Source organism: Aquarana catesbeiana, linkage group LG01, assembly GCF_042186555.1.
Source record: "Aquarana catesbeiana isolate 2022-GZ linkage group LG01, ASM4218655v1, whole genome shotgun sequence".
NCBI classification, from domain to species: domain Eukaryota; kingdom Metazoa; phylum Chordata; class Amphibia; order Anura; family Ranidae; genus Aquarana; species Aquarana catesbeiana.
In genome coordinates, this window is record NC_133324.1 from 902,418,179 (window position 1) to 902,436,613 (window position 18,435).

An 18,435-nucleotide genomic window follows, 5' to 3' on the forward strand; every position below is an offset into this window, starting at 1 on the left:
GGCAACAACACGTAGGAGAATTTCCTTGTGTCTGAGTTACATATAATAATGCCATACACTCATATAATGCTGCCACTTTTTGCAGTGTGTTCATGCTGTCCATCTGGCAAAGTCCTGCGAGGTGAGTGCCATGGCTCCATCTAAGGCTTCTGTCCTCACAGCTGTCAATTGCCTGTTCTTGGAATGAGAATCATTTGTGTGCAAAGACATCATTTTACTGGTATCCCCATTTTGGATCAGATTTGTTTTCTAACCATAAATCTTTGCTAGAGGACATCTGTAGAGCAGGGCAAGATGACAGCATTGTGGCTTTCATGCATGAAGGTTTTCTATGCTTAGGATTGGAGTCTTGTGTTGGAGCTTTGTATGTCTATCGGTGGGATCATGCGCCCTCTACTGTCAAATACGAGCATAGCAATGTTGGTCGAGATATCAATACTGTCATTTAGGAAGGGGGTGTAGATTCATGACATAGTTTTTAATTTTATTAATATACAGGATTTATATAGCACCAACAGTTTACGCAGCACTTTGCAGCATAAGGGCATACAATACAGTTACAATACAATTTGAAACCGTAAGAATCAGAGGGCCCTGCTCGTTAGAGCTTACAATCTCATATAATGAATACCTGTATGCGTTCATTATTCTTATTACACACTTGGAGTGCGCTTTTTGTTTCTAATGCTCAGGTACTAACAGTATTCAACCCAAAGAGCAAACATTTAATTTATTACAGCTTACCAATTCTTAGATGTGATGGCTGCATTCGGTCTCTTTTTTAAGCTTTCTTTTATTTTCACCTTGTGATGCAGCCAGTCTGTTATTTTTCAGCAGAACAAGCTGTCCTGCAGATGTAGCAAATACAGGGACGAGGCAAACCATTTACTACTGACATGGGGTGCTTACTATACAATGGTCAGCTTTTATTTCTTTATGTACAGAAGGTCCCCAAGTTATGAACCTCTGACTTGCAAAAGAACTCCTACTTACAAACGGGAGGCGTCGGCGTCGGCGGGCACATCGGAAAACGACATGGGAAAACAGTGGAGAACATCGGAAAACGACGTTGGAAAACAGCAGAAAACGACGTCTCTGCCGTTCTGCGCATGCGCTTCCGACTTAAGAACAATCAGGCAGTCCTTAACCCGTTCGTAACTCGGGGACTGCCTGTAAAACTTTTATCCCCGAAAAAAAAACAGTTTGCTGTTAACTGTTAATAAAGTATTAGCTGGAGTTCTGCTTAAAGTGGAAGTAAACCCATCGATTTGCCAGTTTCAAAAAACAGTTACATTTCTGTCATGTACCATGTAACTGTCACATTGGTTGTGCTCTCAACCAAACTGTCAAACTATCCAATGGCGTCATAACTGATCACATGTGCAGCACCATGGCGGTTGAAGATCAAACAGATGCCAAGATGGCAGCTTCCTTGGCTGAAAACTGTAGGGGGGTTTACTGCTGCTTTAATTTTGTTAGTGTATTTTATTCTACTAGTGCATCTAACACTCCCCTACCCTCATCCTTTTAAATATTAATTACCCAGTTTCTGTGGCTGATTAAGGTGGTAATTAAACTCACTTGGCGCCTTACCTGCATTAAATTAGCCTCAGAACCTGTGTAATTCATATATGTTCGGGGTTAAAGGGACCCTACCCCCAGATTAACAATGCTGCTGATCAAAGGTGCCTCTGTGCTCCTTTATCCAGAATGGAGGCACTCCAATACAGGGGGTGCTACTGGCCAGATCACAGGTGAAGAGGCCTAAATACAAGAATGCAGCCACCACATCTAATGATTCAAAAGTAGCAATTTTGCATTTGGGTTAATACCGCTTTAATATTGCATGAGAATTTCTTACAATGAAAGTAAGAAAACCTATTTATAGTAATGTATCACCAGCTTAAAGTGTATCTCTAGGCATGTAATGTCTAAATGTACAATTTTTAATTTGAGTCATTTTCATTCTTGGTAGATCTTGAGAGGGAGCAAAGCGTAGCTACTTAGTAGTTCAGATTTTTTTCATCCCCACATTGCTGAAGTGCTCCAGGCCTCCCCTCTCCCTTTTGCCTATTATTTGGTGATCCTGAAACACATCTGCTGGTGATGCTGGAACACCCTTCTTACTGCCCCCAACAGGTCATGTTTTCAGGATTTCCCTCAGATGAAACGGCTGTGGTAATTACTAAGGCAGTGAAACTGATCAAATCACCTGTGCAAAATAATGGTAAACCTGAAAACATGACCTGTTGGGGCGCCTTGAGGACTGGAGTTGAGAAACACTGACCCAACACAATGAATGCCTGACGTAAAATGATGGCAGTACTAACAAGTTTCTCACAGCCACATAATGAGAATCAAAGCTGCCTTGGCAAAGTTGTAATATGATTAGTGAGGCTGGAAACAGAGAAGGAGAGGAAGTTGCACAGCACAGAAAGTACATTCCTACTGCCCTCCTTGTTACCAGGTATAGAGTTGCATGTGTGTGTTCTACAAAGGAGTGCATACAACTCCAGTACAAGTAAACTTGAAAATTTAACACAGTTGCTGTTTTGTCTGTTTTTTTTTTTTTTGTTTTTTTTTTATTATGTGGTTAGAATTAGGAAGAGATAGAATCCCTGCTTTTTTTATTTTTTCAATAATGTATGAATCCTTTCTAGATGAAATTCACCCTCTTTATTTGTTAGTTGACTATTTTTACCAAGACAGAAAGTGATAGAAAAACCAACATTTTTCATTTGTCATGCAGAGAATAGGTGAGGGTAAATCGCTCGATGGGGTAACCTGATCCAAAGACAACTAAGAGGGGAATTCCTGTTCCCTTAACCACTTCACCCCAGGAAGGATTTGTCCCCTTATTGACCAGGCCATTTTTTGCGATACGGCACTGCATCAATTTAACTGACAATTGCGCGGTCGTGCGACGTTGTACCCAAACAAAATTGACGTCCTTTTTTTTCCCCACAAATTGAGCTTTCTTTTGGTTGTATTTGATCACCTCTGCTGCAGTTTTTATTTTTCGCGCTATAAACAAAAAAAGAGCGACAATTTAAAAAAAGCAATATTTTTTACTTTTTGCTATAATAAATATCCCCTCCAAAACTATAAAAAAAACAAATTTCTTCCTCACTTTAGGCCGATATGTATTCTTCTAAATATTTTTGGTAAAAAAAATTGCAATAAGTGTATATTGATTGGTTTGCGCAAAAGTTATAGCATCTACAACAGTGGTCATCAACTCCTGTCCTCAGGGCCCACTAACAGGCCAGGTTTTATGTATTACCTTGGGGAGATGCAGACTAGAATACTGCAATCACTGAGCAACAAATGATATCACCTGTGATGTATTTCAGTTATCTTGCAAACCTGGCCTGTTAGTGGGCCCTGAGGACAGGATTGATGACCACTGATCTACAAAATAGGGGATATATTTATGGCATTTTTATTATTTTTTACTAGTAATGGTGGTTAGCGGCGATTATTTAGCGGGACTGCAACATTGCGGCGGACAGATCGGACACTTGACACTTTTTAGGGACCATTGACATTTATACAGCGATCTAAGCTAAAAATAGCCACTGATTACTGTATAAATGTCATTGGCAGGGAAGGGGTTAACACTAGGGGGTGATCAAGGGGTTAAATGTGTCCTAGGGAGTGATTCTAACTGTGGGGGGATGGGACTGCCTGGAGGAGGAGGAGATCGATGGCTGTTCATACTTAGTATGAACAGCAGATCGGTCTCCTCCCTCTCCTGAACGGAGATCTGTCTGTTTACATTGACAGATCATTAACAGATCTCCGTTCTGTCTCTCTCAGGAGCAATCGCGGGTGCCCAGCATGAATAACAGCACTGCAATTTGGCCCCTTGTATCACCAGAAATACCTGACTGATCCTGCCTGGTTCTGCCCTTCCCCCTGTAAACTGACCACGGTTTATCATGGCTGCTGAGCCCTGACACCATCATCAGTTTAGGTGCCTCCGTCATCTGCAGCTCTCCTCTCTGCTCTTCCCATCCTCTCCCCCTCCCCTCCCAATCTGTCAGCTCCATCCACTCCACGATCCTCCTCTCCTGCTGCTATCATATTTATAGTATAAGCATGCCATCCCCTCTGTTAAATAACATTATGTGCCTCTGTGCTGTATAAAAATGATGCCAATTTGTACCTATATCAGAGCGTCTCCCAGCACCCATGTGACTTGTCAGCTCCAGGGGCGCCCTGTCCATTAAAGGCTCTAATAGGCTTCAAAATAGAGTGGGCTCGGGGAGCAGAGCGCTGTGAACTGAGCCGACCCAGGCGTGTTACAATAGCAAATGAATATTTGCTATTGTCATGCTGATCCTCCTCCCGGCCAATTAGGAAGCGAGTCCTGAGACCCATCACCTGTTTGGCTGAAAGGACAGGTGATCAGATTGGACGCCTAGGAGGAGGAGGGAGGAGATGCACGGCGGAACCCGCCGTGATGCAGGGGGGGAGAAGACCCGATGGAAGTCGCCACCCATTGCCCGTCCGCAACCTAAATGGGGTAAGTGCGGGGCTGGATGATCGACCGACTGACCGACACCGCCCGTGGGGAGATGGGGGGTGCGGGTGACCCAACCAACTGACTGACAGCGGGGAGTGGGGGGTGTGCCCCCTGCCAAACGATCCGGGGGGGTTGTTGTTTGCTGCTCCCCCCCCCCAAAAAAAATAGCCGCCACTGCTCGGTTCTCTCTCCTCCCCGGCTAACGTCAACGGAAGTGCTCGGCCCCGCCCGCTATAGCTGTCAGCTGGGGAGAGGAGAGAGCTGAGGAGTCACGTGAGCGTCAGAAGACAATCTGATTTAGGTACAAATTGGCATATTTTTTATACAGCACAGAAACAGGGAAACATTATGTTATTTAACAGAGGGGATGGCATGCTTATACTATAGTGGTTTAACAACCACTTTACCTACTCTATTGAAAACTATAAGGCTCCATGCACACTAGCGTTTTTTTTATGAGCTCAACGCTAGAAAAAAAAAATGCTGGATGAAAAATTGTGATAATAGCTTTTTTGTGCTGGCATTTTATTAGCATTTTTACAGTACATAAAGAAAATATAGGGGAGTTTTAGTGGTGTTTAGGAGTGTTCAGCATTTTTTTTTTCTGCTGAAAAAAAATGCTCAAAAAACTCTACAAATACAACTTTTTTTTTCTGCTCTTAGACACTGAAGCTCAAACAAATGCTACTGTAGTGTGCATGGACACATAGGATAACACTATTTAGCTTCTAGGAGCAGGAAATATGCTAATTACAGCTTCCAGGAGCTTAAAAAAAAAAACGCTAGTGTGCATGGAGCATTAAAATACATTTCGGCCATACGTACATTAATATTTGTAATTTTCCTAATTAGTAAAATAATATATTGATAAGAGTCCCTCTATGAGGTGCAGTAACACTGGTGAACATGAACTCACCAACACCATTGAGGACTAGCAGGAAGTAGCTCTGATTCCATTAGATTAATTGTCACATCTGTATGGCTTGTCTAATGAACCATCCCGCATTCTAAATTTGAGCAGAAATAAAATTGCTAAAAGGTCTTTGTAAATTGATAACTGCAAGCTATTGTCGGAAAAAGGACTTTCCTTGTCTGTGTGATTGAAAATTTACAGCAGAACATATTGAGAAGGTCACGCTATATAGTGCCTGATGACGTTAAGTGCTTCCCGGGATGGAGGCCAGTTCTCAGTATATTGCTTTATGACATTATATCAGAGCAGCATTAGCTAAATGTAGAATACTTTATCTAGCCAATGCACAGTCAATGGTCCTTTTGCAATAGGTCATTCATGAAATTAATGACATATTGTCATTCATTTCCAGAGTTTACTGGAGTAAATGAGGGGAAGCTCTGCCGACTTCTGTCATCCAATCATGTGCAAACAAAAATGCTGTTTTTATTTTATTTTTTCCTCGCATGTGATTGGGTATTCTTTGTAAAGTGAGGTGTTGCCTCATTTACCCCAGGTTCACACCTATGTGTTTTGTAGTGCGTTTTGCAGTTTGCAGAAACGCACTACAGTCCATTTAACATGTTTTCCTATGGTACATGTTCACTTCCATGTGTTTTTCAGCCAGTGTGTTTTTGGAAAGGGTCGGGGACTTTTTTTCTGCGTTTTGCTTGTAATAGACTTCAATGGAATCGCACCAGAAATGTGGGATCTGGGATCAGCTCGTCACAACTGTCCATAATGAACACTCTGCGCACGTACAGCTTAATGTTGTTCTTTTTCTTCTTGTTCTCAAACAGGTCAAAGGGAGCGCGTGTTGTGTTTGTGATGCAGTTTTTGATGTGTTTTGCATTTTTTTATTTTTCTGTTTAAAACACTGTATATAGCTGGTTGCTAAGGAGTCATCATGAATGTAAAAAAAAAAAAAATTGCCGGCAAAAAAGAAAAAAAATTGTGAAAAAAAAAAACGGCGTGGGGTCCCCCCCCAGGTCCATACCAGGCCCTTCGGGTCTAGTATGGATTCGGAGGGGACCCCTCACACCAACTAAAAAAAAAAAAAAAAAAATGATGTGGGGTCCCCCCAAAATCCATACCGGATGCTTATCCAGGTCAGGAACGGGAACGAGCGCCCCCCCCCCTCTCTTGAACCATACCAGGCCGCATGTGTCAGCTTCTTTTTAGATGCGTGATATATATAGGCATTTAAATACACTTCAATTTGTATTTCTTTGTACCCTTAGGAGTTTATTATTGATTCAGTTCTTTTTATCTAATATTATTGATGAACTATATGTATATTAGTAATGGACATCTAATTTGACATTTTTACACAATTTTTATTGTCTTTTGTCGCATATCGCACTTTTGCACTGTGTAGCTTTTCTTCATTTCAGATAAATTATATGAATATTTATTAGGGGAGTCTAATTTTGCACTCTCTCACATTTCATTGTTTGATGTTCCATATTGCACTTTTGCACTTTATATCATAGAGTTGGAGCGCTGCTTTGCTTTATATTTACAATAGGAATTGGTATCAAAATTTTTTAGCAAGCTGCTTTTTACTTTGTGAACCTAGCGCAGATTTTTTACATTTTGAGAATGTAAGGATTTGCCTATTAATTAATCGGGCCGCCTACACAATAAAGAATGTTTTTATGACCTTCCAAATAAAGAAGTTACATTTATGTGGATGAAGGTTTTCATGTGAATCTGGAGGAACATGGAATTGTAACATTGCTGTTTCTTTTTCCCATATGTGACAATGTCCTGGCCTTGGGCTTCTGTGTAAGTGTCATTCTGCATGCCTTTGCTGAGGTTTTTGGCACTGTTGTTTTCTGAGTGTTTCACAAGGAATCTACAATGAACTGCAATTGATAGTCTAAAGCAATGGTTGTCAACCTATGAGCTAAAGGGGGCCTCAAATGCGGCCCCTGACATCACCGAAGGGCTGCATATAATGATCAATATATGTAATGTTTGAGAGGACTATCAGAAACTGCAGACCTAATAAAGGAAATGAGGGTGAGAGAGAATGGACAGGCTACATTTTTAGCTGGGGATATGCTTCAGAAGACGATACGAAACTAGGAACATGTTGCATGAGGCTAGCAGAGATCATTGCTATTACTCTAGTCAACGTTCCCACTACAGACTGCTGAGATCAGAGGGCTGCACATTATATAAAGGGCCACATGCAGCCCTTGGGATGCAGGTTGGGCACCAGGGGTCTAAAGTATCCCAGTTTTCATAAATGATTTCCCCTGTAGAAATCTAAAGGGTCTTCTTTTGAAAATAGTTCTTCACACTTTAACTTAAAGCAAACCTACCATAAAATTGAAACATGAAAACCCTTCTCCAATATTGTGGACACCAGATGATACCTTTGGGTCCATGTCCCCATCTTGACAGCACTGCACAGCCAGATTCCCCTTTGATAATGAAAAGACCACCACAATAGGTCTGGGTGTCTGAGGGACCTATTGCTAGAAACCATCATCATGCAGCAATATGTAGGCTGTCATTGCTAATATCCATTTGAAAATGCTAGTTACTCTGCAGTCTTTGCGTTCAGAACTTTCTATATCACCTAAGCAAAACCTAAGTTTACTTGTTAAGGTACAAGGAGTTTTCATTGAATAGCAAGGTACAGTGATCTATGGTGCCCTGTAATGACTAGGTGGAAGTCTTCCAACAGTCAGTACTTAAAAGAGCTGTATGGGTTTTTGTATTTTTTGAGAATTTTTTGAGAAGGTTGATGCAGCATCAGTCCCCTGGCCCCTCTAACACTGAAAAACGAGCAATTGAACACTGTTGATCGCTCAGTTCTCACAGCTCTCTGCTCTGACACCCCCCCGCGCGCGCTCACTGGAGCGCTGGGCTGTGGAGTGGGCAGGAGCGGCCAGCTCAGGCTCTCAGATGCTCGCTGAGAGGCTGAGCCGGGTGCCGGCCCAGGCATGTGGACGGATCCAACTCAATTGTCACGATCTTGCCCAAGCACGGATCGGCTCTGTGACATCAGCAGACAGCAGACTTCAGCCCGCTGTCTGCTGAAAATGGGTCACAGCACTACAGAAAGTACTGCACTCCTGTGATCCACAGGAGAGGTACAGCCAAACGAGCTTTGGCTGTACTTCACCTTCAAAGCAGAACTAAACCCTTTGGTTTAATGGTTTCCCAAAACCATTACATTCAAGGCATGCCATGAATGATACCTGTCACAATTGCTTGTATTCTCAACAGAACTGTCAAGCCATCAAATGTCGGTGTTATAACTGAATACATGTGCAGCACCATGGCAACTGCAGATCAAACAGAGGCTAAGATGACAGCTTCCTTGGCTGTAAAGGTTAGGAGGGTTTAGTTTCCCTTTAAAGACTAGTTAGTTTTTATACCCTATAGCAAACTTTCTCAACCTGTTAAACACAGAGGAACCCTTGAAAAAGCTTTCTGGTTTCAGGGAACCCCTGCAAAAAAAGATTATATCTACAACTCAAAATACATTAGTGTGATGGTCAGTCGGAAAAAAGCTCCATACACTTGTGGACATTGGGATGAATTTCCCTCTTACAGATAAAAAGATTCATGGTGTCAGTGGGAGCTTATTTGGGAGTCAGAAATTGCTCATTTCTCAAAGAACCCCTAGCAACCAGTCTGGAGGAACCCAAAGGTTCCATGGAACCCTGGTTGAGAAACCCTGCCCTATAGCAACCAATGAGCAATTAGCTATATTTGTAGTGAACTTAACTAACCTAAGAAAATATAAAGATTCCATTGTAGATTCCATTATTTGCCACTAACCAGGTTTGTCCTGATAAGCATGTTGGCTTTCTACTACATAATTGATGGGCTCTTTTACTGTCTGGAAAAAAATAACTGTTGTTTGGATAACATTCACTTGATGGTTTCCATGCATGGTTTATGACATTTTCTAAGTGCTTGTTGACACACTTGCCAAGATTGTAGCAGACATGTATTGTTCAGTATCTGTTAACTAGGTGTTTTCCTCCATGCTCTTACGCTGGCCATACACAGAGCAAATTTCTTTTCTGCAAGCACAGACAGTGTTGAAAGGGGTCTCCCTCCTGCTGAGCCATTGTATTCTTCTGGAGGGGAAAGCTGTCACCATCGGGAGAAGACAGTGATTATTGCTAGCAGCTATACCAGCATGTAAAATCTGTCAGGCTGGTTGTACCCAAGTTAATCGATTGATCAACTTGGTACAATCAGCTTGCCCATACATGGTTTGAATCTTGGCCAGTTACTGCTCAATAAACTTATATTCGAACCAGCTATTGCCGGCCTTAACTCCATACTACTCCATAAACCCACTCTCATCCTTTCTAAACTACTGCCATAGGGGTTATCTATAAGGATATACATGCCTCCTGCATGTATCTTTACCTTTCAAATGTCTCCCCTCTGTCTGTTATGAGACCCGAAAAACTGCAGATTCTGTGGGTGGGTCTGTTGTCCGGGGCTCGGTGGGTGGAGTCGTGATGTCAGTAGACTCCCCGCCCACCTCTACACTCCCCTTGTCAACATTCATTTTCTCCTATGTATTTCTTACACTGAACTTCTGCTATGATCACTAACATCCAGTCAAAACCCAGAAACGTCACCACATGACTTTAGCATGCCCAATCATGCTGAGGTGTGGAGCAGACAATCCTGGGAGAGCTGGAGAAGAAAGGAGGAGGGGATCTGAAGTACACAGAATGTCTCCCTCAGGCTCCTGCATGAGGTATGTAAATCACCTGTCACTCACAGCAAGGGGGAGAAAGGACTCCTATTTCTCTGTCTATCCATTTTTATCTCACCGAAAAAAGATAAGAGGACTGCTCAGAGCTGGATTAACTCAAGACTGTACAAGGTGCAAGCCTTAATTATTTTTGGGGGGGGGTTTACATCCACTTTAAAGGATAACTAAAGCTTTTTTTATTTTTTTAAAAACAAACATGTCTATACTTACCTCCTCTGTGCAGTTGGTTTTGCACAGAGTGGCCCCGATCCTCCTCTTCTGGGGTCCCTCAGCGGTGCTCCTGGCTCCTCCTCTTCTCAAATGCCCCATTGGAGAGCCGCTCCACTCTCCCTCCGGGTACTCCTGCGGGCACACTCCCGTGTCCTGCTGCTGCATCTTTTGACACAGACAGCAGGACTTGGTCCCGCCCCCGACTCCCGCGTCATTGGATTTGATTGACAGCAGCGGGAGCCAATGGCTGCGGTACTATCAGTCTATCCAATCAGGACCCGAGACACCGGCTGGAGCTGGTGTGCTCGTCCCCATCACTGGAAAGACCTGGTTCAGGTAAGTAAAAAGGGGCTCTGGGGGGCAGCTGCATCACAGGAGTTTTTTCACCTTCATGCATAGAATGGTGAATAGAAGGTGAAAAACATTGAGGGTTTACAACCCATTTAACTGTTCCCATAGTATTATAAAGCAGTCCTCCTTTACTGGAAAATGGTAGCTTGCTGCATCATAAGGTACAGTTAAAGTGGATGTAAACCTGATTCATGAAATTTGACCTGAGCACATATACCTGTAGTGTTTTCTTATCTCTCTCCAAAGCCCTGAGTCCCATGTGTTTCTGCTGTTTTGTTGCTCTGTTATCAGCATGATAATTTCTGACAAGTTCTCTGTCAACCAAGATAAAACCAGCCTAAAATTTGTGTCTGGGAGGTTGAGGTTGTAGATTAGATTAGAGAGCTTGACTTGACAGCTCTGCAAGTCTCTGCCTATGTGAGTGGGAGGGGGGTGCGCGCCTTTCCTCCAATCAGCTGTCTTGGCTGTATGCCAAGAATCCACTCCCAGTGCTGAACAGGAAGAGGAAATCTCTAATGCGATGTGCACTTTCTAAAGATTATATAAAGCTGAAGGCAGCAGATGTGCATGTAAAACTTACAGTATGTAGGGAGATTTGTTTAATCTCTGTGCATCATCGGAGGCTGTTCACTTCAATGGGTATAGAAGAGGGTTTACATCCACTTTAATAGCTGGCCTTTAAATCTGTGCTGTTTTTCAGCTAGGGGCATGAGGATATTAGCAGTTGAAATCAAGCTATAAAAATGGCAGGGAATTTAACCGTCTGAGTAGCATAATTATACTCACAGCGGCCCACACTGCTGCTATGGGGTCTGTGGTGGTAGGGGACGCCATTAGGGAAGGTGTTGAGGCAAACATTTGACCCTGAGGTTTCCAGCCAAGAGAGCTAGATGTACAGGAGTGCATATCAAAACCCAGGCTAATCACAAATCCCTCTCTATACAGTAAAACTGTCTTGGCAGTGTTAAATATTTGCTCTTAGAACTTTTTGTACAGCCCAGCCAACAGTGAACATTAGCACACATGTAATCATATAAACATAGTGATTGGTATTATTATCACTTATACAACTCACATTTCTTTTTTTTTTTCTAACTACTAGGTTGCCTTTTTCAGCACTTGCTTGCTGTGTGTGGTGGGAGGGCTTAGAATTTATATTAAGGCCCTGAGATCTCAGATCTGATATACTGTTAAAGACTGGTAAGCACATGAGAGCAGGGGAGCTAACTGGAAAATAAAGTTTAAAAGTGAATCCCCTGCACTGCTGCCCCACTCCTTCCTGACGAGTCCCGTCCACAGATACACAACACTGGTCTGTAGTGTGTACAGACTATGCCAATAGCTCTCCTGTTGTCTATCCTTGAGGTTGGAATACTTTGTTAAAGTGGAGCTAAAATTCCGCAATACTTACCTTGCTTCGACAGTCTGACGCCCACAAAGTGCCTTGTCGGTGTTGGCATCTTCTCCCCCATCTTGATTGGGCAGAGTCTCTTTTTATTTTTTATATTTAATACTTCAGTTGCACTTTAAGATCAATGACAGTATTGTCACAGTGGACAATGGCAGGTACCACTGTGGGAGGTCGCCAGGTGGCCCCAACAAAATTTTTCACTGTGGCCCCATGCTTAGTAGTTACACCCCTAAACCCTTCTTCACAAATTTCAAAAAAGGTTTAGATGACTTTCCACAGGCCAGAGCATTTCCTATAGAGGAAAACCAAAACCACTCTTCGAAAAAGACCGTACCACTTGCTTCACTTCAATTTACCTTTTGGGCTTTGATCCCAGTCATAGTTGTATGACCTTGGTCTGACTGTCCACTAAACATCCTAGCCTCGTTTTAGACTTTAGCCATTTCATATCTGCTAGACTGTAACTTCCCAGTTCCCTTTCCAGCAATCTGTTGATCTGTCAGTAATGTTTAGCAAAGCTTTGTTGAACATTATAGTAGGAAAAGAATAGAAATGAAGGACAGACAAACACTGTAAAAAAAAAAATGTAAATATTAGCAAATCTATTGCGAAACTTGACTTGAAAGCGGACCAAAAGTCAAAAGCTGACTTTAGGGCTGCTGGTCCACTAACGCTGTAATAAAAAAAAAAAAAAAAAAAAAAAAAAAGACCCTTAAACTCTCCCCCCTTTCGCTCCACCCTCCAAAACACAAAATGTTTCTGAGCTGAGTTCACTTTAATATTTGATTAGTGCATGTTGGTTGCAGTGCCCCTTGCTAATGCCAGTACCCAGTTTGCATACCCCTTTAATGCGGTGTAATGAGAGTGGTCTGTCTATGGTTTGGTTTATCTGCGGTAAATCCTCGTTTCAACGTGTGGTTGTGTTCACTAACCATAGAACCCTGTTAATTATTTTGCCATGCAGTGAAATGAGTGTTTCATGGTGATATTTATTTATGCTGTGTAGCTTGATTTGGACTTAGTGATTGAGGTAGACATGAATCAGACAAAGGTGGTCGATGACACAATCCATGAGGTGCAAGAGGTGATTTCAGATGATGAAGAAGATGATGGTGGGATAGTTTTCCTGGAAAAACCCACCATATGCAAACCTCCTCGGCGGAAGGAAAGACCTGTGGAGGTATGGGTAAATGATGGTCTGTTTTACATCAAGTGCTCATTGCTACGTGTAGTACAGGTGCATCTAAAAAAATTTGAATTCCATCAAAAAGTTTATTTAATTCAATTCAAAAAGTGAAACGCATATATTATATAGATTCATTATACACAGATTGATATATTTCAAGCATTTCTGTCTTTTAATTTTGAAGATTATGGCTAGTGAAAACCCAAAATGCAGTATCTCAGAAAATTTGAATATTGGGAAAAAGTTAAATATTGGGAAAAAGAAAAAGTTAAATATTGTAGACTCATGGTGTCGCACTCTAATCAACTCAAAACACCTATAAAGGTTTCCTGAGCCTTTTAAATGGTCTATCAGTCTGGTTCAGTAGTTTACACATAGGGAAGACTACTGACTTGACAGTGGTCCAGAAGACAGTCATTGACACCCTCCACAAGGTGAGTAAGTCACAAAAGGTCCTTGCTAAAGAAACTGGCTGTTCAGATTGCTGTATCCAAGCATATTAATGGAAGGTTGAAAGTGTGGAAGGAAAAAAGTGTGGTAGAAAAAGGTGCACAAGCAACAGGGATAACTGCAGCCTTGAGAGGATTGTAAAGCAAAGGCCATTTAATGCCCCGTACACACGGTCGGACTTTGTTCGGACATTCCGACAACAAAATCCTAGGATTTTTTCAGACGGATGTTGGCTCAAACTTGTCTTGCATACACACGGTCACACAAAGTTGTCGGAAAATCCGATCGTTCTAAACGCGGTGACGTAAAACATGTACGTCGGGACTATAAACGGGGCAGTGGCCAATAGCTTTCATCTCTTTATTTATTCTGAGCATGCGTAGCACTTTGTCCGTCGGATTTTGTTGTCGGAAAATTTTATATCCTGCTCTCAAACTTTGTGTGTCGGAAAATCTGATGGAAAATGTGTGATGGAGCCTACACACGGTCAGAATTTCCGACAGCAAGGTCCTATCACACATTTTCCGTCGGAAAATCCGACCGTGTGTATGGGGCATTAGAATTTTGGGGAGATTCACAAAGGGGTGGACTACGGCTGGTGTCAGTTCTTCAAGTGCCACCACACACAGATGTATCCAGGACTTTGTCTACAATGATCGCATTCCTTGTGTCAAGCCACTCCTGAACCAGAGACAAGGTCAGAAGCATCTTACCTGGGCTAAGGAGAAAAAAGAATGGACTGTTGCTCAGTGGTCCAAAGTCCTCTTTTCGAATGAAAGTAAATTTTGCATTTCATTTGGAAATCAAGGTCCCAGAGTCTGGAGGAAGAGTGGAGAGGCACAGAATCCAAGCTGCATGAGGTCCAGTGTGAAGTTTCCACAGTCAGTGATGATTTGGGGAGCCATGTCCTCTGGTGTTGGTACACTGTGCTTTATCAAGTCCAAAGTCAGCGCAGCCCTCTACCAGGAGATTTTAGAGCACTTCATGCTTCCCTCTGCTGAACAGCATTATGGATATGCTGATTTCATTTTCCAGCAGGACTTGGCACCTGCCCACACTGCCAAAAGTACCAATACCTGGTCTATTGATCATGGTATCACTGTGCTTGATTGACCAGCAAACTTGCCTGACTTAAACCCAATAAAGAATCTGTCAAGAGGCAGATGAGAGACACCAGACCCAACAATGCAGATGAACTGAAGGCCACTATCAAAGCAACCTGGGCTTCCATTACACCTCAGCAGTGCCACATGCTGATCGCCTCCATGACACTCCGTCCATGACATTGATGCAGTAATTCATGCAAAAGGAGCCCCGATCAAGTATTGAGTGCATACTATACTGTACATGGGCATACTTTTCAGTAAGCCAAAATTTCTGTATTAAAACTCCTTTTTTTATTGGTCTTATGTAATATTTTATGTAGTATCCTAAGTATCTTATGTAGTATCTAATTTTCTGAGATACTGAATTTTGGGTTTTCACTAGCTGTAAGCAATAATCATCAAAATTAAAAGAAAGAAATGCTTGAAATATATTACTCTGTGTGTAATGAATCTATATAATATAGGAGTTTCACTTTTAGAATTAAATTACCGAAATAAATTAACTTTTTGATGATATTCAAATTTGTTGAGATTCACCTGTATATCGCATTACATTTACAACGCTGGTTTTACAGTTTGTGATTTCTGTTTCAGAACTTAAAGGATGACTCCACCTTTTTATATACTTGTTTGGATGCATTGATTTTCTAAGCCAGGGCAAAAAATTTGTCAACTTTTTTGTGTAATAATCGATAAAGTTAAAGTTTTTTGTTTATTGTCATGTGGGGATTCTAGACACAATGTAATGGCTGACTGTCTGTGTGTGCTGTAATAGTCAACTCTAGACAACTGTATTGACCCTCATGACATCCAGCAAAATCTGAAAATTTCTTGGCTGCATTCACACCTGCATGTTTTGAATCGTCGGCAGACTTACCGCAATTCGCACATTTCAGATGCCATTCATTTTAATGGCATCTAAAAATACGGTGCGGTTCTGCCATGGTTGTTGCCCGATTTGCGGCAAACCACATCGTGTGAAGCATGTCACCCAAAAAAAAGCTCCTCAACCTTATATTCCTTGGTGTTTTGAAATCGCGGGCAAAATGTTGGCAAATCTGCCTGAAATTCAAAATGCCCAGGTTATATGTCAAAAGACTTTATAGACTAAAAAAGACAAATCATATAGTAAATACTATATTAAAACCTGCCTGAAAAAAGAAATGTAATGCAGCCACCACATCTAAGGACTAGAAAACTGCAATATATTACATTTTTGTTTCTGGGTTTAGATACACTTTAAACAGTAAGGCCCCTTTCACACTGGAGCGGTTTTCAGGCGGTATTGTGCTAAAAATACCGCCTGAAAACCGCCCCTAAACAGCCTCCGCTGTTTGTTCAGTGTGAAAGCCCGAGGGCTTTCACACTGAAGCAGTGCGCTCGCAGGACGGTAAAAAAAGTCCTGCGAGCCGCTTCTTTGGAGGGGGGAAGGAGCGGTGTATTCACTGCTCCTAAACCGCTCCTGCCCATTGAAATCAATGGGACAGCGCGGCTATACCGCGGTAATACCGCGGCTATAGCCGCGCTGCACGAGTGGATTTAACCCTTTTTCGGCCGCCAGCAGGGGTTAAAACCGAACCGCTAGCGGCCGAATACCGCTGCAAGAACGACGGTACAGCAGCGCTAAAAATAGCGCTGTTGTACCGCCGACGCCCCCACCGCCCCAGTGTGAAAGGGGGCTTAAGGAGTAGCAGCATGCTGATGAGAATATCCCTTTGCTCTCTATGCTCTATCCCTCCTGTCAGCGTGTTCCTTGTCAGCACATACAGACCACCTGATTGGCTACTGACTTTTTCTCTTCCAGTTTGGATGCAGCTATACGGGGCATTACAAGATGCTGATACAAAGTTAAATTCGGGCACATAAGCTAGTGGCATTTAAAAGTGCATAACTGCATTTTTGATGTTTTTAATATCTTCTTGCAGTTCTGCTTTAACAACTTAATTAATTTACTGTACTGCTTATATAACAGTATGTGGATCTGCACCTAAGAGTTCATTCACACGGGCTGTCCGATCAGGTCTGCCTGTCAGTTTTTCAGGCGGACCTAATCGGACCAGCCATTCATCCCTATGGAGCGGCGGATATCAGCGGACACATCCGCCCTTTTCCGATCTGATCCTGTCCTCAAAATCCAGACAGATGGTGGTCCTATTTTCCATCCGTCTGGTGGATCGGATCTGATACGATCAGATGAAAACGGACAGGCGGTCCATTTTCTTCCGATCTCTCCATAGAGTAGAGCAGGACTGGGTCCATCTCCGCTCTGCTCAGTAAGCGAAGACCTGTCATCTGCCTGCTCATCAGTGATCAGTGGAGCGATCCCCCGCAGAACAAGCAGATCCCGGAAAATGGAGGCACCCGTGTAAAAAAGGGCCTTAGGCCTCTTGCACATGATACTCCTGTTTGAGCATCCATTTTTTCTTGTATGTATTTGAGCGTATTTTTGCGCATTTTCGCACATATGCGTTTGCGCATTTTAGCACGCATGTGCGCAAACTTATTCTCGCGTTCGCAATATGTTAATGGATATTTACGTGCACAGATGCGTGCATGAGGCGTAAATTACTGACCAAAAATGCAGATTTTTCTATATATTTTTTTTTACTGAAGAATACACGCCACTTGTTTACACGCCTGTGTGCATAGGTACATTACAATCAATGGACTGTATTTTTGCTAAAAATATAAAAGCTGTACTGAGATTTTTCAAGCTGCAGTGTGCAAGAGGCCATAAACGTCCAAATTTTTAGCGTTAAGAAGAACTAGTGGGCAGGATATCAGAAGCTAGTATTTGTCCTGAGCGACATCCAAAGCAAAAAGTCTCAGAAAATTTTTTTGAAGCTTTTTTGAATTTCAGAGACTCATGGTGAAAAAGTTTTATTAACTTTCCAGGACAATGTTGGGATCCCTGCACCAGAGTTCCTGTGTTGGCACACATGCAATGACAGTTATGGGGGGAGGTTGGGGTAAGGGTCCCATTTTCACTGCTAGAAATGTGTTTTTCTTCTGTTATGATAAATGTAGAGAAGGGGCACTCAGTTTGTGGCAGGACAAGTGAAATGCCAAGCTGTCTCAGAATTGTGGCTTAGACCTCTTGCAGCTGGAGCCCCCCAAAAAATAAAAGAAACCAAAAGGTGACTCAAACCAGTAAACTATACCTACTAAATTGCTAGCTTTGTATAAATCAGGCATATAAATCCTAGATATATCAACATCTGAAATTCTAATTTGGATGCATACTGGTAGACTGAATCATCAACTGGCATCCTGTATTGTACATAGTGAACTCACACAATGAAATCTTCAGTTACATCATAAAATAACATGCAAGAGAAGCCTGGCACCATGGATCTGCTTCATAATAGAGGTGGGATGGAGAAGGTGAAATGCTGCCACCAAGTCAGAGAGAGAGAGAGTCAAGAGATACCCAAAATCAGCAGTTCTCCCACAACCATCCAAAACTCATAACAGTTTTA

The 18,435-nt window shown here is 42.3% G+C and overlaps 1 protein-coding gene across 3 annotated transcripts in view; it reads left to right on the top strand.

Annotated features, from left to right (window-relative positions):
- REEP1 (receptor accessory protein 1) overlaps window positions 1–18,435 on the top strand; it is a 169,955-nt gene that overhangs the window by 132,209 nt on the left and 19,311 nt on the right. For 2 of the 3 annotated variants that reach the window (XM_073610975.1, XM_073610974.1), the window contains exons 7-8: window positions 86–121; window positions 13,237–13,394. The exons of the other annotated variant lie outside the window; for it this stretch is intronic. In XM_073610975.1, coding sequence (XP_073467076.1) covers window positions 86–121; window positions 13,237–13,394 — 194 coding nt within the window. The remainder of the gene's footprint in view (window positions 1–85; window positions 122–13,236; window positions 13,395–18,435) is intronic. 3 annotated transcript variants of the gene reach the window in all.